This window comes from Carassius carassius, chromosome 21 (genome assembly GCF_963082965.1).
Source record: "Carassius carassius chromosome 21, fCarCar2.1, whole genome shotgun sequence".
Taxonomy (NCBI): Eukaryota; Metazoa; Chordata; class Actinopteri; order Cypriniformes; family Cyprinidae; genus Carassius; species Carassius carassius.
In genome coordinates, this window is record NC_081775.1 from 8,496,108 (window position 1) to 8,522,351 (window position 26,244).

Consider the following 26,244-nt stretch of genomic DNA (forward strand, 5'->3'; position numbering starts at 1 on the left):
GGAGACAATTGTCATTATTCAGCTCAATTCAGTTTTGAATAATTAATTATTTGGTTGACTGTATAATTTGTTTGCTTTTTCAGATAACTAATTAACGAATTAATTCATAGTCAAGTAATATTCAGACGCATCTGGACTACAATTATCTGAAGCCTACTCACTTATGAAGTCAGCTGCATCTTCACTAATCAAAATAAAACTTCACACTACATATAGTTAAGTTTAACTTGAAATCTGTACTAGATTTTTTCTTCAAAATATGCTTCTTTCTCACATATGAATGTTTGCTGACTATTATTGGAGGTCATACACATAATTGACTTCCTTTTTGTGTTTTTGTTTTACAGTATATGTGGTGAAATTATAAGCGAATGCTTTCATTCTGACGGCACCCATTCACTACAGTTGGTGAGCAAGTGATGTAATGCAACATTTCTCTGAATCTGTTCTGATGAAGAAACAAACTCATCTACATATTGGATATCCCAAGGATGAGTAATTTGTCAGCAGATGTTAGCTTTTGAGTGAAATATTTCTTTAAGTTAGCTCAAGGAAAAGTAAAATGATAAATGCATCAAATGACACGTTCCACATCCTTCCCCTGACTACTTTTAAATGTAATGAAAGGTCCTGTTCTACCAGATCTATTAAACTGAAAATATTTAACTTAGCTATAAAAAAGACATGCACACACCCACACACACACACATAATAGAAAATCAAACATGCTGCACAGAAAAATGCTTTCAAAAAGGTTTTTTTTTTTTTTTTGGTGTGAAAACGTTGACTAAAACACAGCAGGTAGTAACAACAGCAACCAGATTACAGTGAACAAGCACAAAAACTTGAAATACAAAAAGAAAGCCACTTGTGTTTTCACTGGCAGCCCATTTCTGTGTCCGGGACTCGGGGAACTGTGGTAGTGTTTGCTTAAAATCTCTTAAGACAGTCGATGATTTGTGCACACAAAATCTAGAATGAACGAGACATCCAACACTACTACTGGTGACTGTAAAACACACTCACTCACTCACTCACACACACACACACTGATAAAGTGATTTGGGCCCAGTGTACTGTGCTGTTGTCACTTGCGGTCCAGTGTTCAGTGCTGGAATGATGTAAATCCTGTTTCCTCCTCATCTGGTCGGATGTAGAGCATTTACAATACAGATATTTAGCTTGTAGTCCTAAAACCCAGAGGATTTCTCACAGGAGTTTCAGTTGTTTTCTCAGTGCTCTGTTTACATCTAATTTTGGCACATTTTGTTTTACAACAAAAATTACACATATTCATACCTCAAATGTAAAACTTTTGTGTGCTTTAAAAAGTCACTACATAAAGACTACAACAGTTGTTTGTTTCATCATGTGTGTGAACACGCATCCTTGTGGTAGTTGTAGTTCTTACTGTAGCAGCTTGAGTTTATAAAGCACTCAGGGGTTTCCCAATTTAAATTCTTCATGAATCTTGAAATAGTGTTTCCCACAGGCCTTGTTTTACTCAGAAAATTTTTGGTTTTAAAAACCCTTCATTCCTGAGGGATTCGGAGGTGAATTAGCCTTCTGGGTTAGCATACAAACCGACATTATGACTGAACAGCTCAGTTAGCATTCACTGTTAAATTAAAGGCTTTTTTACTCAAAAGATACAAAGCCTTAGCCTGGAGGTTTCTTCAGTCGAGAATCTATGGTCCCCCTTAATGTTTTATCGAGAAGACATGTCTCTTGACCTCATCTGAGGTTCAGTCTCACAATACAGTGAGGGTCACAGTCAGGTCTGTAGAGATTTTGAAGGCTGATGTGGGTCTTGTCCCTACACCAGCTCATCCAGCAGTGTGCCTATGGTCTGGTGCTGTTCGGAGGATCCCGCAAGGGGTTTATTACACATTGGGCAGACGCAGCGCACCTCCAGCCACTTCACCACACACCTGCAAACACACGTTCTGTGTTCAAATAATGTCAAACTACACATTACTAGTGTGACTTTAAAGATATAGAGAAATGGAGCATCACTTAGTTTTACCAATGGATCCTCTGCAGTAAATGGGTGCCGTCGGATTGAGAGTCCAAACATCTGATAAAAACATCACAATAATACCACTCGACTCCAGTCCATCAATCAGTCTTGTGTTGTGAAATGTGTTTGTAAGAAACAAATCCGTCCATTAACAAATCCCCAAGATACAAATCAATGATCAATAATACAAAAGTGAAAAAATCTACCCGCATATTTGTTTTGAACTGTTATGGACTGTTTTCACTTGTAAACGATGCTTGATCTGTGCATATTTCTCCCCTGATTCAGACGAGGTGACTTTTTCACTAGAGATAGAAATATTATGGATTATGAAACTATGGTTTAAAGTTAAAAATAATGTGATGGATTTGTTTCACAATAAATTAATTTATGGACTGGAGCGGTGTGGAGTACTTGTGGATTATTGTGATGTTTTTATGAGCTGTTTGGCCTCTCATTCTGACGGCACCCATTTACTGCAGAGGATCCACTGGTGAACAAGTACTCTGATGTTACATTTCTATTATATTTAACATATATTATTTTCTTAATAAGTTTTAAAAGTACTAAACTGAAGTGTAGAGAGTAGTAAACTTCACAGCCAGCATGTTTAACCTCACATTATGGGGGTAAAACACATCTCCATCAAATTTGGCAAGGAATATATATCACAAATAATTGCATTTCAAATAGTTAATGCATATAATCTGGAATTATCTAAACAGGGAAACAGAGAATGTTTAAGAGTAAAAGACCATGTCTGTAAACATGAAGTATCTAGGATCAGTCTGTAGAGCTGCTAACAATAGCAGGATGCTGCTGCTGCTTTATGAACACCAGCTGTTAGACTCCAGCTCATTACTCACCTCCTGTGAAAGGCATGTTGGCATGGCAACACTCCCAGCTCATCTTTCACCTTAAAGTCCTCCAAGCACACGGCACAGGTCTGCTGTGGAGGGACGTCACGCACCACAGGGGTGTGGAGACACAAATAAAAATGAGGAAAAGTGAAAAAAAGAGTAGAAAGACATGGGTGGAAATAAAATAACTCTTGAAAGCTTTCCAAAGATATAATAGCACAGTAAAAAAAACACATTTGATCATGGGTTTGAGAAAGGTTCACTGGATGCTTCTGCAGCGATTACCTATTTGGTAACACTTTAGTTTGGGGATCAATTCTTAACTTGCTGCTTATTAGCATGCATATCACTAGCATATTGGCTGTTTATTAGTAGTTATAAAGCACATATCAATGCTGTATTCTGCACAACCATATTTTAGATCCCTAACTTAACAAATACCTTACGAACTATTAATTAGCAGCAAATTACGAGTTTATTGAGGCAAAAGCAATAGTTAATAGTTAGAATAGGTCTCCAAACTAAAGTGTGACCATATATTATTTATAACATTGTGACATTACTTATATTTTTATAGTGCACACACACTAGTCAAAAGATTGAAAGAATTAACGTTATGTTTTTGAAAGAAAGTGGCTTATGTTCACCAATTTGATCAAAATACATGCAGTAAAAATGTTATATTGTGAAATATTGTTACAATTAAAAATGTATTTTTAAAATGTGATGGTATATTTATAATTCAAACAAATTCTGTTCTTTTAAAAGTTCTATTCAGAATCCTGAAAAAAAAACACGATTTCCACATAAATATGAAGCAGATGTTTTCACTGTTGTGGAATAATAATTAAAATCAGCATATTAGAAGGATCATGTGACATCTGAAAATTGCATTAATGCATTACAAGAACAAATTACATTTTAAAATATACTACAGTAGAAAATATTTTACAAAATTTTTTATCTAATAAATGCAGCCTTGGTGCGCACGTATTCTATGACTGCTCCAGGTCTGGGAATTCCTGATATTTCCTGGTTTTCCAGGATGATGGAAGCTCTAGCATTGGGAATGTAGACAGGGCAGTTTCTTACCCCATGAAGATTCAGCTTCTTTGGATCTCCTTTTAAAATGACCTGCATTGCCCATATGCTAACAGTTAGTACAATTAGCCTTGATTAACATTATACTTAGAAAAAAATGAATGATAAAAATGTAAGAGAAGACCTCTTTAATGTATATCTGCTTACTCTCTCTTACCTCTCTGTATCCAAAGCGTTCACTTTGGGCTTGATGTCTCAATTTACTATTAATGAAAAAAGAAAATATAAAGCATACAGTTACTAATAAATGATGCGAAATGCACAACAGTTTATATAATTCACTCAGTTTTCAGCAAGTCCCTCTAGCATCTATGGACTGAACGGTGTTCTCTCTCTAATGTTAGGAGAGGGATTGAGGATAAAATCAAACTTAGTGAGGCTGAATCTGTGACATGGACACAACAAAATGAATCATGGTGATACATGCAGGCATGAGTCATTTTCTGAGCTGGGTTCGAAACCCTGAGTTAAATTTTGCTGGTGAATCACTGATTTGACTGCTCACGACACAAGCTCTTGAGGGTCTGAACACTTGTTCACACAGCGCTCTTCAAGAGCTTTCATTTGCATTTGACACGATTTACATGCTGTCCAACAGTCAAGAGCTACAGTAAGAGAGAAATCTCCAATAACTATATAGAAGTCTTCTGTCTGTGCTTTGCCATTTATATACTGTACTTCATTTTGCAACAAAAGACACAGATCAAAGACAGGAAAAAGAAAAAAGAAAAGAAGGTTTGATAGATTAGAAAAGAAGAAATAGATAGACAAGGAGGAAAGAAAGAAAGAATAGATAAGGAAAGAAAAGAAAAAAAGATTGAAGAAACAAAGAAAAGCAGAGAAAAGAAAAAAGTAGGAAAGAAAGAAAGAATAGATAAGGAAAGGAAAGAAAAAAAGGTAACACTTTAGAATATTGTTTCTTACTTACTACATTATTAATAAGGAATTATTGAAGAACTAACAGGTGATTATTCATTAACACTTAACTCACTACTGTTAACTACTAAGGAAGATGTGTTAACTAATCAGTATGTAATATAATTTTATGATTATCTTAAGTAACAGTTAGCTAATCAATAACTAATGTATTCTGTCAGACCTCCTGAAGAACTACTATTAATTATCTACTAGTTAGGGTTCAAGAAAAATAACTATGAAGTAACTACTAATGAACAGTTTTACACAATTACATTGAAATGTGACCCTTTCATATAAATGTTATTAGCAATATTAGTAGTAGTATGAAAATGCAATATTAATAAATGCAATACATTTTATAGAGGTTTTGCCTATGTAGTAAATTATTTTGTGAGTGTGTTTTGTAAGAAATCAGCTTCCAACAAGAACCCCACCATGACTCCAGTGCCTTGCGATAACTTACCTTAGTTTTTATATTTTATATACAGTACTGTATGTGTGCCTCCTCAGCATATACCACATTATCATTAAATTTCAATTTCTGTATGTAAGGCAAAGCCTGAGGAAAAGTGAAAATACAGGTATCCAATTTGTAATTAATAATTATAAAATAATTCTGCAGGACTTATTTTGAACCTGAAACATTAGGCCTATTCTAAAGTGAAAATGTTGAGAACCCATTAGTAATTAATAAAGAATTATTCAGCTGGTACGTTTTGATTGTGAGATCAGGCTGAATTATTAGATAATTCCTGAAGAATTACTTAGAATCTGAAACAGTATTCTAAAGTGAAAACATAGGGAACCCATTAGTAATTAATAAAGAATTATCAAATAATTTTGCAGGACTTACAGAATTCTAAAGGGAACCTATTAGTAAATAATAATAAACTACATCATTTTGACTAAGAACAACCTATAAAAGTAATAATAAACTTTGTAAAATACTCTCATCTGTTTATTTCAGATGAGAACATTTCTTAATACAGCATATTTTATTCCATTTTAACATGTATACTGCCCACATTTGAACTAATTTAACAAACATTTCATAATCAAAAGTTATACATTTAGAAGCAAACAAAATCCATATTTTATTTCCATTATATGCTAATAAGTGGGCTGTAACAAAGTTGCTACTGTAGTAGTACTTTGTACTTGTACTTTTACTCAAGTAATTTTGAAAATGAATAGACCTACTTATAATTTTACTGGTTTAATATTTTATTGGGGTATCTGTACTTTTACTCAAGTACTTGATTTGTGGGACACAGCCTGATTATTATAGTGTTTTTTTTGCGTAAAACTGTTCATTAGTAGTTACTTCATAGTTATTTTTCTTGAACCCTAACTAGTAGATAATTAATAGTAGTTCTTCAGGAGGTATAACTGTTACTTAACACAATCATAAAATTATATTACATACTGATTAGTTAACACATCTTTCTTAGTAGTTAACAGTAGTGAGTTAAGTGTTAATGAATAATCACCTGTTAGTTCTTCAATAATTCCTTATTAATAATGTAGTAAGTAAGAAACAGTATTCTAAAGTGTTACTGAAAAAAAGATAGAAGAAAGAAACAAAGAAAAGCAGAGAAAAGAAAGAAAGAAAGAAAGAAAGAAAGAAAGAAAGATAGAAAGAAAGGAGAAATAGGTATAAAAGGAAAGGAAAGGGAAAGGTTGGATATTTGAGGTGGTTTGTATTGGCCTGTAATACAATAGTTACATTAATAACAGTGTTCAGGAAGCGTCCTGCTGACGTCTGAGAGTGTATCATCAACAACACTGCAACTTCCTGTTGACTTTCACCGCCGGCCCGTCTACAGCTGATCAGTCCTCATACCACACATATGCTTGTGTGTGTGCGTGAGATCACACTCACCTTATAAAATAGCAGCAGAATATGAGGCTGAGAATGAAGACGAAGATGCCTGTGCCGAAGATCACCATATAGATATTGAGAGGAAGGTCCTGGAAGGTGACGGATGTCATAGTGCAGGTCTTATTGGAGTAGATCAGTCCCAAACCGCAGAAGCACCCTACACAGGCAGTGAAATCTCATCAGAAACACGTTCAGCATGGGAACAACACATCAGTTACAGGTCTGTATTAGAGCACAGATATAGTTCTCCTCTCCTCTGATGATAGGTTTGATGACTAATCTAAGTGTTTCAGACTTGAGCACTGGGCATAAACAGGAAACATGGGGTGAGGGGTTTCACTCAGTCGAGTGTCTAGATTCTCTGTCAGAGGAAATGCAGATGTGGTAACTGACTACCATATCATTACATCATCAGAATTTGGTTCCAGAATTATGAGAGAATCTGATAATCCAGTGACCCTTTGGACCATATCTTTTGTGTTTAACTTTACTGAATGTACACTTTTAGTGTACTATGTATTTGCAATTAATATATACTCTGGGTTTGGGACAAAATTCTGATTTCGGAGCCCTCCCCTCCAACAGCATACCAAATACACATAACCTTTACTCTGTTTATTATATTTAAGTGTGAACTTGTGAATTAGTTCTTATTCGTTTCATGATGGAAGCCGCAAATAACGTAAGTGAGGACATTTACTGGGCTGCTGTGTTAATAATAATACTATTTATTATAAATCATGCTTGTTTGTCATGAAATATCTATCATTAATTTGTTTGCTGTGAGCTCTGTCCTCTGTCCTGTCCTGACATTTGTTGGTTTTGTGCACGGACCAATTGTGTGGTGATGCATTTCAGACAGGACCACTTTGGCAAGTTACTTGAGTTTATTAAACATAATTTATCTTTGGCGGTATGGTTCCTTATGGGGGTTCTTGCTCCCAAATTTACTGAACATACAAGAGCTTAAACATTAACCCCCCGGAACCATCAACTTGGAAATAGAAGACAATTAAGACACTTAACAATGTCTTTAAAAGCAAACAGTGGTAATCATGTAGATGTAGCAGTGGGACGTCTATCCTGTTGCTTGGTTATGAGGATGAGTGTCTCTCAGTGGACCTCAGTGAGGTCCATGCCAACCGGGACTTGAAAGCCTTAGTGATCTGAAACAAAGCTCATGCTTATAATGGGGAGGGAGGAAGGGTTGTGAGCCATTTGAGCATACTTACCGAGCAGTAGTCCAACGTATATATGTCCTATGTCTAATTGGAGAATGGTAGTGATTCAAGCTATTTGACAGATGACCGCATCAGCTGGTTGTAGCCTATGCCTCCGTGGCCTGACTGAATTAACGCTGCGCTCGATTTGTTATAAGGATTTTCATTTTACCTAAATTTAGCTGTTTTATTTTGGTGATATCAGTCACTTTCACTTTCTTCTAGTTTCATTTCTGGAAGACAGTCAGACACGGGACGTGTCGCATCCAGTCTAAGATGCCAGTCCAAAACCTTTAATCTATGTTCAAGAGTAAAGATTCACTTCTGCTGTTTTTAAAGTGTGGAGTCATGTGGAGCACTTTTTATGATGTATGGATTGTCACAGTTGGTAAAACCGTTGTCTTAATCTGTTATGATGTGGGTGGAGTTATGTGTGTGTCTCGTCTGCACTAATCGTTTTTATGTGGGCGTCACCGTTTATTGTTCCATCAGCGACAGCTGCCATTCATTTCCTGCTCCCTATTTATTGCCCTGTCTTTCGTCTTGTGTTTGTCAGATTATTGTTGCAGGTTCCCGTGTTCATGCCTGGTTTCTCGTCCTTGTTTCTCTCCTGTTCTCACACTACACAGATCGCTTCACTTCCGGACTCACCATGAATTCCTCACCTCCTCTACTCATTACAGGATCGCCCATCTCAGTCCCTGTGTTACGCTCTCCTGCTGCCCGGTTCCATACCTGCTCCCTTGCAGCCAGTGACCTTCTCCATTTCCATCCTGTTGATCTGACTTACGTTCTGTGCTACCATACCTATTAAATCATCATTAGTCTTGCATTTGCTTCCTCTCATACTTTGCCCATTACAGAATGATCTGACCACTTATGGAAGCAGCAAGTTCAACCTCGCTGGCGGAGTTCATCCATCATAGCGTCTCCCGGATGGATCAGCAGTAGGAGAGCATCACCAACACCGGATGCGCAGTTCAAGCACTCGTGATGCAGGTGTCCGAGCTCACCCAGCAGCTCCAACAACTTAGCATTCCTGCTGTGCCACCTGTCTGTTCCCCACGCTGCCCCTGAGACATGCCATCGACTGGAGCCCCGCCTACCCATTCCCGGGAGTTATGCCGGTGAGCCGAGCTTCTGTAGAGCATTCCTAACCAAATGTTCTATGCATTTCTCATTACAGCCCCATACGTTTGAGACGGAGGAGTCTAAGGTAGCTTTTGTGCTCACGTTATTGATGGGATGGGCAGCCTTGTGGGGAACTAAAGTCTCAAAGAAACTTGCGCGTTTTTGTCCCATTGTCTATCACCTGCCAAATTTAACTATGACATTGGTAACAGAGAATTGTTGGCTGTCAAGTTAGTATTGGAGGAATGGCATCATTGGTTAGAAGGGTCAGGGGTACCTTTTATCGTCTGGACCGACCATAAGAGTCACAAATACTGTATATTAGATCTATTAAAAAACTCAACTCTAGGCAGGCTCGGTGGGCACTTTTTTTTCGGACGTTTTGACTTTTCTCTCTCGTACCGCCCGGGTTCCAAAAACATCAAACCCGATTCATTATCTCGTATTTTTGATCCATCCGAACGCCCGGTCACTCCCGAGTGCATTTTACCCAAGAAATTAGTTATCTCCACACTCATATGGGAGGTCGAATCGAAGGCCAAGACGGCCTTAGAAGGGGTAATGCCTCCGCCCGGCTGCTCACCGAATCAATTGTTCGTTCCGGAGGGGTTACGGTCCGATGTGATTTGATGGGGTCATTGCTCCAATGTGGCTTGTCATCCAGGAGTAAGCCGTACTAGCTGCTTAGTAAAGCAATGATTCAGGTGGTCATTTATGGCTCGCGATATTCAAGATTTTGTTTTGGCTTGCTCAGTTTGTGCCAGTGGTAAGACATCTAACCGACCTCCAGATGGGTTACTCCAACCGCTGTCTGTCCCTTCGAGACCCTGGTCCCACGTCGCACTAGATTTTGTTACCACCCTCCCACCCTCTAATGGCATGACGGTTGTTTTGACCGTAGTGGACTGGTTCTCTAAGGCGGCACATTTCATTCCCTTGCCCAAGTTATCTTCAGCCAAGGAGACAGCGGCAGAGGTGGAAAGAGTACAAAAATATTCTACTCAAGTAAAAGTACCATTACATTAATGAAATTTTACTTAAGTACAGGTAAAAGTACCAGTCTAAAAATCTACTCAAGTAAAAGTAAAAAGTAGCTCATTTAAACTTTACTCAGAGTAAAAATTACTTAGTTACATTTTAACAGTGGGAGGGAGTCAAAATGGGACAGGCCAAGGGTGTCAAACTCAGTTCCTGGAGGGCCACAGTCCTGCACAGTTTAGATATAACCCTAATTAAACACACCTGATCCAGCTAATCTAATCATTTAGGTTTATTTGAAAACTACATGATATGTGTGCTGGAGCAGGGTTAGAACTAAACTCTGCAGGGCTATGGCCCTCCAGGAACTAAGTTTGACACCCCTAGGTCTATTAATCTCAAACTAGTTGTTTTTAATTAAAGGAATCAGTTATTTAGAATAAAATATTTGGGCTGTTACCAGGCAAATCAGTATCAACAAACTCATCTTTTAATGCAGAGGAAATGCAGAAGATTCATTGGAAGTGGCATTTAGATGTATTACACTGTTTAGTGCAGGACAAGAATGCATTTAACCTGCAGTTACCAATGCATGAATAATGTTTTGATATACAAGACATAAAATGTTGAATACTCATTTGAAATGATAAGAAATTAATTATTTAAAAAAATCAAAAGATACTTTAAATGTGAAATTAAAATGGCCAGTATGTGTCAGCAAGTCACTGTTAATAAGTGAGTCATTGCGATTGAACCGAATCATTTAAACGGTTGATTCATTCAGGAACGAAACACTGTCACGTTGCTCAGAGACGCAAAACTGTGCTTTGGTGGCTGTGTTTGGAATTATTTTCTGTTGTAGAAATAGAGCTAAAAAGGCAATATGGTGTCTAAAACGCAAGTCTCTTAATTAACTTGTTTACTGAACTGTTATATATATGTATGTATATATTCATGATGATTTTTGGAGGAAACGATGGCATTCTTTGTGTGATTTTGATTTAATATATGAAATTATGTAATTATGTGAATTTTCTGCCCCTATATCTTCAATTTTGTGATCATTCTAAATGCATTTTAGGAGACTGAATCACACAGTGAAAGAACGCACTATAAATGCGCGCGCACATCATTAAAACAAAAATAGCACACTCCTCACCACTGTCTTTTTGGCTAATTTGTGCAAAACCTCTTGCTAAAATGTCAAAGCTTCATTTTAACCACCAATACAACGATGCAATTATTTAGCTTACCTCTACATTCTTGCGCAGGGTTGATGTTTTGTCGAGATTTTATAAGCTGCTAGTTTGGTCTTCCTAGGCAAGTACAGTTTACACTGCATAATAGATCATACATATGACCAGGGGTTCACTTCATTTCCTTCGAGTTCAACTGCAGAATATGACGGGGTTTCGTTTTCAGCGGTGTCTGCACCACTAACGCCTGTTTTGTCCATCTGCATCTTTCTTGTGATTTTAGCGCCAGTTTGCCCTCCTGCCCATTATTTACTGACGTAGTTTCCAGGGAGCGTTTTTTTTTTTCTTTCTTTTTTTTTTTTTTTTACTCAGTAATTAATGTGTTTCAAAATGTAGCGAAGTACAATACTTCAAACAAAATATACTTAAGTAAAAGTAAAATTACAGATTTAAAAAATTACTTTAAAAAGTATTAGTACACAAAAAAGCTACTCAATTACAGTAACGCGAGTAAATGTAATTCGTTACTTTCCACCTCTGGACAGCGGTTACTGTAATTGATCACGTCTTTCGGTTATATGGCCTCCCAATGGACGTGGTCTCTGACAGGGGTTCCCAATTGGTGTCTAAGTTTTGCCAAGAGTTTTGTAAATTATTGGGAGCTATGGTTAGCTTGTCTTTGGGTTATTATCCCCAAAGCAATGATCAGTCTGAGCGAGCCAACCAAGATTTGGAGAGAATGTTGCGATGTATGGTATCCAAGAATCCTTCATCCTGGAGCCAACAACTCTCTATGGTTGAATACGCGCATAACTCGTCACCAGTGTCATCCACGGGCCTCTCGCCATTTGAGTGTAGTATAGGTTACCAGCCACCAGTTTTTCCTAGTCTTGAATCTGAAGTCACGATCCCCTCTACTCCAGAGGTGCCACCGCACATGGACCAGAGGCCATGAGACTCAATAAGTCAAGGCCTCCCGTATACGTTGTGGGTCAAAAAGTGTGGCTTTCTACTAAAAACATTCCATTCCGTTTTCCAACAAATTAGCTCCCAAAGTTATTGGCCCGTTCAGTTCACCTCAAACTTCCTCCGGCGTACAGGAGAATTCTTCCCGCCTAGAGACAGAGGGGACGAGGACTCCAGTATTTGCTGGACTGGGAAAGGTTACGGTCTGGAGGAGAGGAGTTGGGTACCTGCTAGGGACATCCTGAATCACTCCCTTATCAATGATTACTATCGACAGGGAAGGTCATCAGGGAATGCCAGGAGGCGTTCCTAGGGGGGATGGTATTGTCACGGTTGGTAGAACCGTTGTCTTAATCTGTTTCGATGTGGGTGGAATTATGTGTGTGTCTCGTCTGCACTGATCGTTTCATGTGGGCATCACCATTAATTTTTCCATCAGCAACAGCTGCCATTCATTTCCTGCTCCCTATTTATTGCCCTGTCTTTCATCTTGTGTAAAGTGCATCCGTTACATGGATGCACTTTATTGGACTTCAAAATCTTGACCCCCATTTACTTTTACTATTATAAAGCTTTGAAGAGCCAGGACATTTTTAATATTGCCTAACTCCGATTGTATTCATCTGAAAGAAGAAACTTAGGACGGCTTGAGGGTGAGTAAATCATTAATCATTCATTTTCATTTTTGGGCAGAACTATCGCTTTAATTCTTTGTGGCATAGATTCAACATGCTGCTGGACAGGGTTGCCAATTCTGCACATTTCCCTTGGAATTAGGTAGTAGTACGCAGGTTAAAGAGATCTCGCCGGAAAGCTATTTCAACTGGCCACTTTGAATGGCCAAGGACCACTCAAGAATCCATTTGACTGACAAGTAAAGCAACCAATCATGTTTCGTTTTGTGCCACAACATGTTTAGGGGAATAGAAATGACAGACCATTGTGTAAAACTCTTGGACGTATTTTAAAGAGTCTATTCCACAAACTTTACATATTTCACATGCTTTTGTAGACCCAGCGTTTAGTTCATTCTATAAGTGCTCATTGTCATAGTTGTAAACATGATGGCTTTCTCCTTTCATTAGGGGATTTGGCATCACGGTATCTTTGTTTCCAGAATGTGCCACACGCTTCCAGGGAATTCTGTATAATTCAACAAATCAGATGACGACTTTGAAACTCTCTAAGTGTTTCGAATTTTCTGTGCCATATTTAGTGTCGGGGAAAGTTACTTTTAAAAGTAATCCATTACAATATTGCGTTACTCCCCTAAAAGGTAACTAATTATGTTACTTACTTTTTACGGGAAGAAATGCGTTACTTTACTTTTGAGTTCCTTTTTAAATCTGGGCAGGGCTTGCATGTTGGTTTTTAATATATATAAAAAAAAGTTATTTTACAAATGTAAAAGCCTTTTCACAACAAAAGTGAAATGAGTTTGCATTTGACTGTTTGTATTCATTTTGAGGAACACTGATTTTGTGCAGGTGAGATGAGTAAATACATGTTTATTTTTAGTCTGGAACTAGTCTAGAACTACAGTAATATCACAGCGCACACAACACCTCTGTAATTACTCCCAATTCTTCTTAACATGGCAACACGAGTGCTGTCAGTCAAGACATGGGAACAAAGTAACTGACGTTACTTGTTTGAATAAGTAACTCAGATATTTTCTTCTAAATTAAAAAGTAATGTGTTACTTTGCTAGTTCCTTGTATTGCTTCACCCCCAACACATATGCATCAGACGTTCAGCCGACGGTCTGTATGTGTGACATCTGAGGCTGAGACTAGGAAAACAATGGAAAAAGCGTGATTAGCAATGGGGCTAGTTTTGTTTGACAGACAACCTGGCAACCTGGAAACATTCCTCAGAGATTTTGGTCTATATTGACATAACAGCATTGTGCGGTGGTTGCAGATTTGTCAGCTGCACATCCATTAAACAAATCTCCCATTCCACCACATTCCACCTGAAGCTTATTGGATTGAGATCTGTGACTGTGGAGGCCATTTGTGTTTAGTCAATTCATTTCCATGCACAAGAAACCAGTTTGAGATGATTTGTGCTTTGTCACATGGCAGCGTTATCCTTCTAGAAGAAGCCAGATGGGCACACTGTGGTCATAAAGGGATGGGCATAATCAGCAACAATTATTAGGTAGACTGTGGCTTTAAATGATCCTCGGTTGGTACTAAGTGGCCAAAAGTGTACCAAGAAATTATCCCACACCATTACACCCCCAGCAGCAGCAGCAGCAGCATGAACCACTGATACTAGCAGGATGGATCCATGCTTTCACACTGTTTACACCAAATTCTGACCCTATACCATCCAAATGTCACAGGCAACCTTTTTCTAATCTAATTTCTAAGTTTAGGTATTGAGGATTAAGGATGTAGAATATGGTCATGCAGAATATGTGTTTTATAAGTACTAATAAACAGACAATATTTAGCCAGTGAGTCTGCTAGCTTTGCTGCCACTGCTACTCAAGAGTAACTAAAAACGCTATCTGATTATTTAAAAGATATTGCGTTAACATGATACATTTTTGAAACAGACATTCCAAAAGGGGTCAAACTTACAAAAAATATTATATATACACATTTCAACAAAAAATATGAAGCAGCAGAATTGTTTTCAACATTGATGATTATAAATGTTTCTTGAGCAGCAAATCATTCTATTAGAATGATCATGTTACACTAAAGACGAGTAATTATGACAGAAATAAATGACATTTTACAATAAATTCAAATAGAAAAACGCTATTTTAAGATTTCACTATATTTGTTTTTTTTTTTTGGATCAAATAAATTATATTGTATTATGGTAGTCTACAATATCAAAGTTTCAGGACATAAATCAAAGATATTTCACTTATATCTGATAAATGTTGGGCTTTGATGATAAACAAAACAAAATGTTCAAATGTTCAAAATGTTTTTAAAATATCTGTACTCTATATCTCTTAAATTACAAATAAAGGGTTACTTTTTAAATATTATCTTTTATTTAATGATTTTTTTTTTTTTGGTAATATTCTTGTACTTATATCTACATATTTTGGTTCAAAACAATCTTTAAAAGACATTAAAGGGATAGTTCACCTAAAAATGCAAATTGGATGTTTATCTGCTTACCCCCAAAGTATCTAGACTAAGGTCTAGACTAAATGTGAATGTGCATTAATTCATCCTACTCGCAAAAAAAAACTGATTTAGTGTTCAATGAATTAAATGAAATACAATCTCAGAAAATGATGCAAACCTGGCTGCAACAATTAAATGTTAAATAACACAAATGTATCTAATCCCATTTTATTAACTAATGTTTTGGCTGCTGACCTTTGATCCAGTTCAACCATACTAATAAGCAAAAATGACTTTAGATAAAGTAATAATTGTGCTTCATTTTTTATTTTATTTTTTATTGCTGAAGAGTGTTGAACTGTGTTCTACTGTACAGACGTGAATGTACTTTTCCTTCAGCCTGAGGTTTATACATAACACTTTTTGGTGTGAAAGGGCTTTTACATTAGCTATAAATAGAACTTCTTATATTAAAAACAATCAAACCGTGCTCATATTTGTTCATGTTTCGCGTGTAAAAAAACACAGTATTTTTCACACAATTCACTTATCTGTATACCGCTGTTTTCACTGTCATAAAAACGGGCTGATGTCTTCCTTGTTCTATAAAGTCCCTCCTTCAGAAATACGTAACGAGTTCTGATTGTGCCAGCGGTTCCTGTGTTGTGATTCGACAGCAGCTTAGTGCACGTTGCCCTCCTGGAAATGCGATTGGGCTAGTTTTGGAGTAGTTTTGAGAAGCAAGTGGGCAGGATTTGTTTTGAAAACCTGGCAATCCTGATCTGAACGCATGTGCTGGAGATGTACTTCTAATCACCGAACGCCTTTACTGACGAGATGCGCATGAAAATCACATTCGATTTTTTGCACAGCCCTACCATCTAGTTAACAAAGCTAAACAGCATTGCCCTTTGTGTAATAAGTTACAGAAACTGTTAAACGCACCAACTTAAATAATAAAATACACTTACCGTTTGTGGTCCATAAACAATGCTCCATCTTTCAAGAATAATCTTTGTGTGAATCCGGCATTAAACTGATTGAAATTGAGAAAGCTGTCCTCAGCAAAATGTGCTGCACATAATTTTACATGTGGATTATAATTTTCGGGAACCAAGTTAAACATAAATTGTAACCATTATTCTCCAAGTACAGCGTCCCTGGGAAACCCAAACAAAGGTGATTGGACTCCGAGATGAAAATAACAGCGTTTCGACGACATGGCGACAAACACACTCTACAAACGCAACTCTTCCTTCTTCTCAGTGGGAGCTCAACAAGACCACGCCCTCTTTTTTGTGTATTCCTGTGGGCGGAGGTTAGTCAAAAAACGGTTCTAGTGACGTCATTCCTGCAGGAACTAGAGGGATGTAGTCCAAACTGGCCGTTCGATGTAGGTGAATTCTGTTAAATAAAATATCTCGCTTGGCATTGAACTTATAGCTTTAGAATTTTACAGATATTATTTATACTCTAAGAAAAACATTACACACTAAACTAAAGTTTGAAACATGGGATCACGAAGAACGGGACCTTTAAAAGTAACTTTCACCAACATTGTTCTCAACAGCTGGCGTGTAACGCGTCTTCTTCTTCTTGCTTTATGGCAGATAGCAGACTTATAAGTGCATTACCGTCACCTATCTCTCAAATGGACCATTGACGCTCCTAATTGAGATTGTAGATAGAGTTTCAATTGTCCATTTGAGAGATAGGTGGCGGTAATGCATTAACAAGTTTCAGACATTCCGTGAATCAGAGGTAAAAAACTATATAAATACTGTTCAGTTTAATAATTTTATGTCTTTACACCTCAATGTATCGTCACGAGCCGGAGGGTTTAATTTGGTTTTGTTTGTGTATGTTTTTTTTCACTCTCAAAGCCATGATTCCCAATTACTTCCATTATATGACTGACAGACTGCAACGGTTTGAGTTAAAAATCTTAATTTGTATTCTACTGAAGAAACAAAGTCACATCTATGGCTCTTAGATCTTAGATGCCCTGGGGGTAAGCAGATAAACATCACATTTTCATTTTTGAGTAAACTATCCCTTTAAATGTGATGCTAGAATGATTTTTAAGATACAATATCATTATGTATAGCATTATATCGGTAAATCGCACTGTTACTGTGACTTTAAAAGAAAAGCAAGGAAAACAGATATTGGACCTGATGAATGATTCAAAGCTCTTCACCTTACCATTATCAAGAGGTCCCGTGGGTCGCTGCTACACTTAAAGTGCAATTAGAATGCTGATTGAGTCTAATTTCCCTCAGTAACTCTGGAATAATCACTGATTTTGAGCAGCTGTCTGAAAGGAAATTCCACCAAGCATTGCCACAGCATTACACAACATGCATAGGCCTGTTCTGCAGTCAAAACACACAACACATCAGTGATCTGTGATTGGACGAGTGCCCATATAACTTCCCCACTTGCTGTGTTCACATTGTTCAGGAGCAGAAGTGCCTAAACTGCTGTAAAACAACTGTAAAAAAAACAATCAAGAAATGGAGGACATCAGATTATAAAGAAAACATGTTTTAAAAGCTAGTCTGATGTTGATTGTTATTGTTATTTTCATAAACCATTCTCAGGGAATCATTTGCCATTTTGAGCCCAATGTGTTTCTCCATGACCTACTGTATACTCTAGATATATGTGTATATAATTCACAGCACAAACCATATTATTTATTATATTTACCTGTTTAGTGTGTTATACAAAAAGTAGTCAAATTAAACATTTATTGTTTACAACACTGTTGATTTTGTAATGTTGATTACAATGTTGATTATGTTGATTTTCTCTATGTAAATGCAGATTTTGTTTTTGCCCTTGCACATTCAGCCCTGTTCTGCTGGAACATTTTCCCATTTAAATGCAGCTTGAGCTTTCTGATATCATATTTGAAGTTTTTTACTTTTTTTCATTCCTAAATATAGAAAAATAATTCCAAGAATATCACAAAAGATATTATTTATTATATATTATTAATATCACAACATATATTATTAGAAAAAATATAACATTTTAAAAGTAATCCTTCTATGTATGTGCAACTTTAGATTCACACAAATCTTTTTGAATTGTACTTTTTTTGTTTTGTTTAATCATCAAACGGCAACAATTATTAAATATAAGTGAAACAGTTGATTTATGTTCCAATATGTTGATATTGTTTGTTAAATGTTTTAATGAAATTTCTGCAATTAATTGATAAAAATGCAGTCAAAATAATATTGTGAAATACAATTTAATTTAGCCAATTTCTATTTGAATATACTGTATTTTAAAATCTAATTTATTCCTGATGTAAAGCTGAATTTTCAGCATCATTTCTCCAGTCTTCAGTGTCACATGGTCCTTCAGAAATCATTCAATATGCTGATTTGCTGCTCAAGAAACATGCATTATTATAAATGTTGAAAACAGTTGTGCTGCTTCATATTTTTGTAAAAACATACATTTTTTACAACTGTGCAAGACACAGGTGTAAAAGCTTCAGAATCAAGCGCTGGTAAACCCACATAATGGTATTGTTTCCTGATAATAAGACCAATAAAAAGAAATACATTTGGATGGCACTTGGTATTCTTGTATGAGATTCATCAAATAAAAACATAAACACCGGCTCTTTCATTTCTGCTGTCTTTTGTCAGCTCTTCAGAAGTTACCTGGACCAACAGAAATCGATAACATTGTCATTTCAAATAATTTCTGTTGAAAGTGAGACTCGTCTGCCTCAAGTAGAGTTGTGCTTCCTAGAAGGGAAATCGATAGCAGATCACTGCTGCAGTCTCAGTCTCTCCAGTTCATTCTCATGCTCCCTGCTGACAAAACAACTGATAATGGCCTCTCCAGTGTTGCCAGGTTTTCACAAGAAAACTGCCCAAGCGTTTCGAGGGGTCCCCAGTTAAAAATTGCGTTCCAGTGGGTAAAATAAAGGTTTTTGGCGGGTTTCCCTTCTAAAATTTGAATTCCAGGGGATAAATATCATAGGCAAGTTCCATAGGAGCGTCTCGCTGCAGTCTGCGGTGGACATCCAACCCCGCCCACATCCAAGTGTGACGTCGAAAGCCACACCCACGCCCGAATACGTCACATTCTCATTCATTTTGAAACAGGAAAAAGCTTCCATAAGAAGTTAAGTCATATTGTTTGCAAACCGCTAAAAAATAAGTTGTTTGCCATGTCGGTAAGTAAAAAAAATTATATTTGGTCTATACCAAGACTTAAAACGTTGACAGCATTAAGAATGTGTGCATCGTTTGTGTGCATGTGCATAAACAAAGGTTCGGCATGCTTAGTATATTTTGAACTTTACATAGGCACGTTATTACTTAGCTAGCAACATATATATATTTGTGGGGGCGGGTGGTGAAAGAAGTGTTGTTATGTGTGGTGGGGGGGGGGGGGGTGTGGCAGGTTATAAAAAAAATTGCACGTTTATCCAGCATTCATTTTATGCCGTAAAAACATAAGAATCCGTGCACTATGTTTGTGTGTGTATACAGGTGCCTCTCAGTTAATCAGAATGTCATGGAAAACTTGCATATTAAATAAATTCAGTGCACACATACTGAAGTAGTTTTAGTCTTTGGTTCTTTTAATTGTGATGATTTTGGCTCACATTTAACATTTATCTCAACAGATGAGAACATGGTGACAAGCCAATCAGCGAATCAACTCATTCAAAGGTTTCCTGAGCCTTCAAAATGGTCTCTCAGTTTGGTTCACTAGGTTACACAATCATGGGAAAGACTGCAGATCTAAGCCACAAATCATTCATTGCCAAAGAAGCTGGCTGTTCACAGAGTGATGTATCCAAGCATGTTAACAGAAAGTTGAGTGGAAGGAAAAAGTGTGGAAGAAAAATATGCACAACCAACTGAGAGAATCGCAGCCTTATTGTCAAGCAGGATTGTCAAGCAAAATCGATTCAAGAATTTGAGTGAACTTCCCAAGGAATGGACTGAGGCTGGGGTCAAGGCATACAGACGTGTCAAGGAATTTGGCTACAGTTGTCGTATTCCTGTTGTCAAGCCACTCCTGAACCACAAACAACGTCAGAGGCGTCTTCCCTGTGCTAAGGAGAAGAAGAAATGGACTGTTGCCCAGTGGTCCAAAGTCCTCTTTTCAGATGAGAGCAAGTTTTGTATTTCATTTGGAGACCAAGGTCCTAGAGTCTGGAGGAAGGCTGGAGAAGCTCATAGCCCAAGTTGCTTGAAGTCCAGTGTTAAGTTTCCACAGTCTGTGATGATTTGGGGTAAATGTCATCTCCTGGTGTTAGTCCATTGTGTTTTTTGAAAACCAAAGTAATTGCACCCGTTTAACAAGACATTTTGGAGCACTTCATGCTTCCTTCTGCTGATCATCTTTCCAGATGCTGATTTCATTTTCCAGCAGGATTTGCCACCTGCACACACTGCCAAAAGCACCAAAAGTTGGTTAAATGTCCATGGTTTTGGTGTCCTTGACTGGCCAGCAAACTCACCAGACCTGAACCCCATAGAGAATCTATGAGCTATTGTCAAGATGAAAATGAGAAACATAAGACCAAACAATGCAGATGAGCTGAAGCCACTGTCAAAGAAACCTGGGCTTCCATACCACCTCAGCAGCGCCACAAACTGATCACCTCCATGCCACGCTGAATTGAGGCAGTAATTAAAGCAAAAGAAGTCCCTACCAAGTATTGAGTACATGTACAGTAAATGAACATACTTTCCAGAAGGCCAACAATTCACTAAAAAAATGTATTATTATTATTATTGTTCTTATGAAGTATTCTAATTTGTTGAGATCATTAACTCAAATTGTGAAACTTGTGTATTAAATAAATTCAATGCACACAGACTGAAGTAGTTTAAGTCTTTGATTCTTTTAATTGTGATAATTTTATAATATTTGTACTATTTAACTGTTTTCTATTTGAATGTATTTTAAAATGTCATTTGTCCTGTGATTTCAAAGGTAATTTTGTAGCATCATTATTCCAATCACATGATCATTCAGAAATCATTCAAACATTCTGATTTGCTGCTCAAAATACATTATTTCTTTGATGAATGAAAGTTCAGAAGAACAGCATTTATCTGAAATAGAAATCTTTTGAAATATTTTGTCTTTCTCATTACTTTTGATCAATGTAAAACATCCTTTTTTAAATAAAATTATTAATTTCTGTGTTCAGTGTTTGTGGGTCTGGTGGACACGCTGCAGTTTTGAGTTTTTAATTCATTTGGGTGGGGGGGGGGGTGTATAGTGATTGGTCATTGAAAACTTGATCTGATAAATGTTCTTCACAGAAAATGAATTAATAGTATAATTGGGTCCCACATACCCGGACACACAAGGGTTAAATAGTAAAAACATTTCACAATATATCTACTTTTTCTCTACTTTTGATCAAATAAATGTAGGCTTGGTGACCAGAAGAGAATTCTTTAAAAAATCTTATCAAAAACTTTTGACTGGAAGTGTATATTTTTGTTAAATTTTAAATTATTATTATAATTTGTATTTTTATTTTTGTAAGTGAAGCAATGAATGTCTTTTTTTATTCATCTTTAAGTGTGTGGAGAACCCGGACACATTTCATATCAATTTGATGAACAACCCCTGAAGGTCAATGTCCTGTTACTTACTGTGTGTAATCTACTGAAGCAAGTAATCTCTACTGTATTTAGCCTATCTGTAGCCTACTGCATATGGAGAACTGTTGCTTCTGTCATTCAAATATGAACACTTTATGATAAGTGGAACACATATTTAGAAAATTAAAATACAATTATAAATGAATTAAAACGTGTTAGGCGTTTTTACTTTTAGAAAACCAAAATCTAATTGTCTCCTTTAAATTTTATACATTCAGAATTAGCCTTAGGTAGGTCATATGCATCTCATTACATAAATGAACAAGGTAAGCTTTTATTATTATTAACAATTAGCCTTATTTAATCAATGCAAGTGTTTTACAAACTATGATGACTAAATCAGCACCATATATAAGCCATATTACATATATTAGATTTAAGTTGTGCCATTTTAGCCTAGACATCCTTTACAAAAATAAGAAAACGTGTATTAGTAAAATGAAGGACAACATTATCTTATTTAGATCCCCGAAATTGCCATAAATTGCTTCGGCGTACTTCCGGGTTTCCCGTACGGGGATGGGAAATCATAAGATGACGTATTTGATATGGGCGTGGCTTCCGGGAAAACCGCGGATTTGGCAACACTCTCAAGATCCTCAGTAAAGTACTTTGAATATATTACTGACAACTGCTTTGTCCAAAAGAAGTCCAAAACTTATTTTTAACGTGTAAATATTACCAAGTACTGGCAGATGCTTCCAATTGTTTATCAATGAGCTCTTTTCCTTATGCTTGATCATTATCAATATCATGTAATCATATAATCTGTTGCTTTTTCCCCAAATAAGTTTATAGTAAAGGTTTTCTTTTAATATTGATATTGTATTATTTATTAGATTATATTTTATAATGTGTAATTAAGCATTAATTTAGCATTACATTTACATTTAGTCTACATTTATTCATTTTGCAGACATTTTTATCCAATTGGGGAATACATCGAGCGATTCATCTTAAAGATGCAAACAGACACAGGAAGTGCAAAAGAAATAATATGTTTTATATAAAATAATTAACACTTCAGACACTTACTAGCATTGTATTTGCAATTAATTGTAAATGTTTTATAGTTTGAATTTATATTAAATGCAATTAGTTGAACTTGAGGATGACTTAAATACATTTACATGTAAATTAATAATTCTATTCTATTTTGAAACGTGTGCTGTTGAATGCATTCATGCTAAACTACATACTTTGAAGTCATTTCTATTGAAACCTGTGATGCATTTAAATATATTTGCAAATATGCATTTATAACGATGATGTTACAATTTAGTACATATTAACTTTAAAGGTAATATAAAATAACTCAACACAGTTGAAATTATAATTAAGTACTTTACATGTGATTTAGCATGTAAGCATTTAGCATGTTAGTTGGCACATCAAAATAAATTCTTTAAATTATGACAAAACACAATTATTTCAAATGTGGCATTAATCTGGTAATAATAAAAAGTATACTTGACAGTATAGTCTCTTTAAGTACTATTAAGATGCCATTTATTTATAATTAATATTATATAATCTGCAAGTACATTTTAAAAAACAAATGTAGTATACTACAAGTGCACATTCGATACAATTAACTTCTTATTCGCAATACAGCATAAATAAAAAATCAAGCAGGAGGTGAGATGAGGGCACAAGAAGGCGTATAAATGTTCAAACTAGGTCACTAGAGTTGCTTGCCATTTAACAGACACATTTGCTTCAGTAACAGAAAGCCATGAAAGTCTCACACTGATAAAGCAGGGTTGAGTCACCCCTTCTTGGGATTTAAACTGTGCTTTCTGGGTTGGCAAACCAGACCCTTAAACAAACCACACATTTGCCAGCAGAGCTCTTTGCAAAGCAGCTGACCTATATTGCGAGGATAATGCCGGTGTGAAAAAGATGGTTGCTTCCTGTTCTCTGTCTGTTATCAAAAAGATGCAGCAACATAGACACAGTTTCAATCGAACTAAATCCATTGGTACCTTAATATTATAAATAATTGTTATCAAGTAAGTACATATTTTTAACCTTCAGTGTTTCATTGACATTAAAATAGTTACAATTCTGTCATTATTTACCTTCTTTTGTGGAACACAAGATTGTATTGGGTCACGTTTGGTTTGACTGTGTAATAAAAAAATAAAATGGCAGCTTTTTTACATAAAGCAGGCCCAAAATGTGTATTTCAGCTTATTCTGATCTTTTTAGTTGAGTTTAACATTAAATATTAACAAGCCCACGAGATTATAGAGGGCTCTCGTCTGTGAAATGCTTTCAAGACAAATATGGACTGACCTATAAATATGAAACAAGGGTATGATCGAAAAATTTTAACAGCTCTCAGTGACTCGAGACAGAATGAGATGTAGGTCTGTATCAGATCTAAAAGTATAATCAGATGAATGCCACAGCTTTGGTGTATTGGGAAAATATTATTAATCTGTTGAGATATGTATTCTGTCAAGCTGATTGTCCCTTTAAATGTCAAAATCATCAAAAGTCAGTTTGAGGTGACAAGCTGTCAATCAATCTAGGCTCCTTTAATTAATGGTTTGAATATATGACTGTTGAAGAGTGACTAGAATGAACCTTTGTATTATATGAAAATAGATATTGCATATGGGTCAATAATAAGACACTTTTGACTGTATCTTCTAAGCTATTAAAAAATGCATGAAAATTTGTGCTGTCAGACGATTAATCGCATCCAATATAAAAGTTTTTGTTCACATAATATATGTGTGTGTACTGTTATGTATATAAAAATACACACTAATACAGAATATATTATGAAAAGATTTACATGTATTTACATGTATATATTTATATTCATATCATTTATATTATATATATTTAATATATAAATACCATATATTTCTTAAATATATGCATGCATGTGTGTTTTTATATATACATAATAAATATACAGTACACACACATATATTATGTAACCTAAACAAAAACTTTGCTTTTGGATAACTTAAAATTAAAATTAAATTAAAATACAGTTATAAAAATGCTTAAAAACATCTGTTCAGTGATAAAAAAAAAAAACAAAGTTCAGTTTCTAGTTTAAAAAAAATGATATGTTTTTTTTTTTATTATTAGCAATGTTATTATTTTATTATATTGTTTGTTGGCATATAATAATAAATGAATCATATATAAACCATCATTTAATAATATAATTTTTTTCTGCCCAATCAAAGTCATTTTATAACATGACAATAAAACCATAAAACAGATCCATTTGACCAATCACTCCATGTCAAGGTCATTAAGTTTGTACATATATATATATATATATAAATTTAATTTATATTAATCTTACAAATGAAGTAACCCTGAGACAACTTAAAATACACTGTTATAATTATTGGATATTCAGGACTCAAAAGGTGTGATAAAATTCACTCGGTTATTCGGTCAAAAAGTCATTCGGTAAAACTTTTTTTTTTTTTGAAGAAGAAATAATTGTTTTTTCAAAATGTCTCAAACCAGTGTGGATACAAATATTAGCCTATATTTCTAAGACCTTGCATGTGCGTTTTAAATTAGATTTTAAAAATATTTCTTTGCCATTTATAGCAACATCTCATTGATATGAACACGGTGTTTGTTCATATCAACCCTCACGCTTTTATCTTCATTCACTGTTTTAATATAGCAGCCTATAAAATAGCCTACAGTATTTTGGGACGGATCCTACCGTTGCACCACTGGAAAGGGTGCATCAATCCCGCGCGCGGCTGCTTTCTCTGAAGCGCTGTGTTTATAAACAGAGTCTGTCTGTCTGTCTGTCTGTCGCGCTGTAAGGCCATGCAGCACAGCTGGATTCATCTAAACACAGTCCTCACTCGTCTTCATTGCGATCTCAGATCTGATCGGCTAGGAAATACGTGCACATTCACGTCATCTGACTCGTATTCAGCTTGCGTTTAGGTCCGGTGAACAAAACACGTCCTTCGTTGTACATCTGATCGCGTGTCGTGGCTGATGTTGATGGCATCCATTGGGAACTAAACAAGAGCGAATTAAAGTCCCTCCCCAGACGGAGTGATGGGCACGAAATCGAGCCAATCTTCCTCTCCACTGTCTTCTATGACTCACACATGAAGACATAAACAAGATAGTCCTCTGGCTGTCATTTTGTACATTCATATGACACATTAAATGACATATATAAGTAATCAAAAAAGAAAAAAA

At 36.0% G+C, this 26,244-nt stretch overlaps 1 protein-coding gene across 2 annotated transcripts; it reads right to left on the bottom strand.

The window, feature by feature from the left end:
- Positions 1–730: 730 nt before the first annotated feature.
- LOC132097475 (RING finger protein 122-like) lies at positions 731–25,773 on the bottom strand. Of its 2 annotated transcripts, none has more exons than XM_059503206.1 (6): positions 25,748–25,773; positions 6,782–6,938; positions 4,139–4,184; positions 3,973–4,014; positions 2,887–2,966; positions 731–1,931 (listed from the first exon to the last, which is right to left on the bottom strand). In XM_059503206.1, exons 1-6 carry the CDS (start codon positions 25,770–25,772, stop codon positions 1,817–1,819), a joined length of 465 nt encoding a protein of 154 aa, XP_059359189.1. In that variant the 5' UTR covers position 25,773; the 3' UTR covers positions 731–1,816. The 2 variants fall into 2 exon arrangements, with proteins under 2 accessions (XP_059359189.1, XP_059359188.1); XM_059503205.1 differs by having other exon boundaries at positions 2,887–2,969.
- Positions 25,774–26,244: the final 471 nt, after the last annotated feature.

What these genes read in the sequence shown, in the direction of transcription:
- LOC132097475 (XM_059503205.1), bottom strand. Translation starts at nt 25,772, where the DNA reads ATGCACCCTTTCCAGTGGTGCAACG. An exon ending in CCCTTTCCAGTGGTGCAACG is followed by an intron (nt 6,939 to 25,747) that starts GTAGGATCCGTC and finishes CTGCCTGTGTAG; the next exon opens with GGTGCTTCTGCGGTTTGGGA. An exon ending in CAACATGCCTTTCACAGGAG is followed by an intron (nt 1,932 to 2,886) that starts GTGAGTAATGAG and finishes GTGTGTTTGCAG; the next exon opens with GTGTGTGGTGAAGTGGCTGG.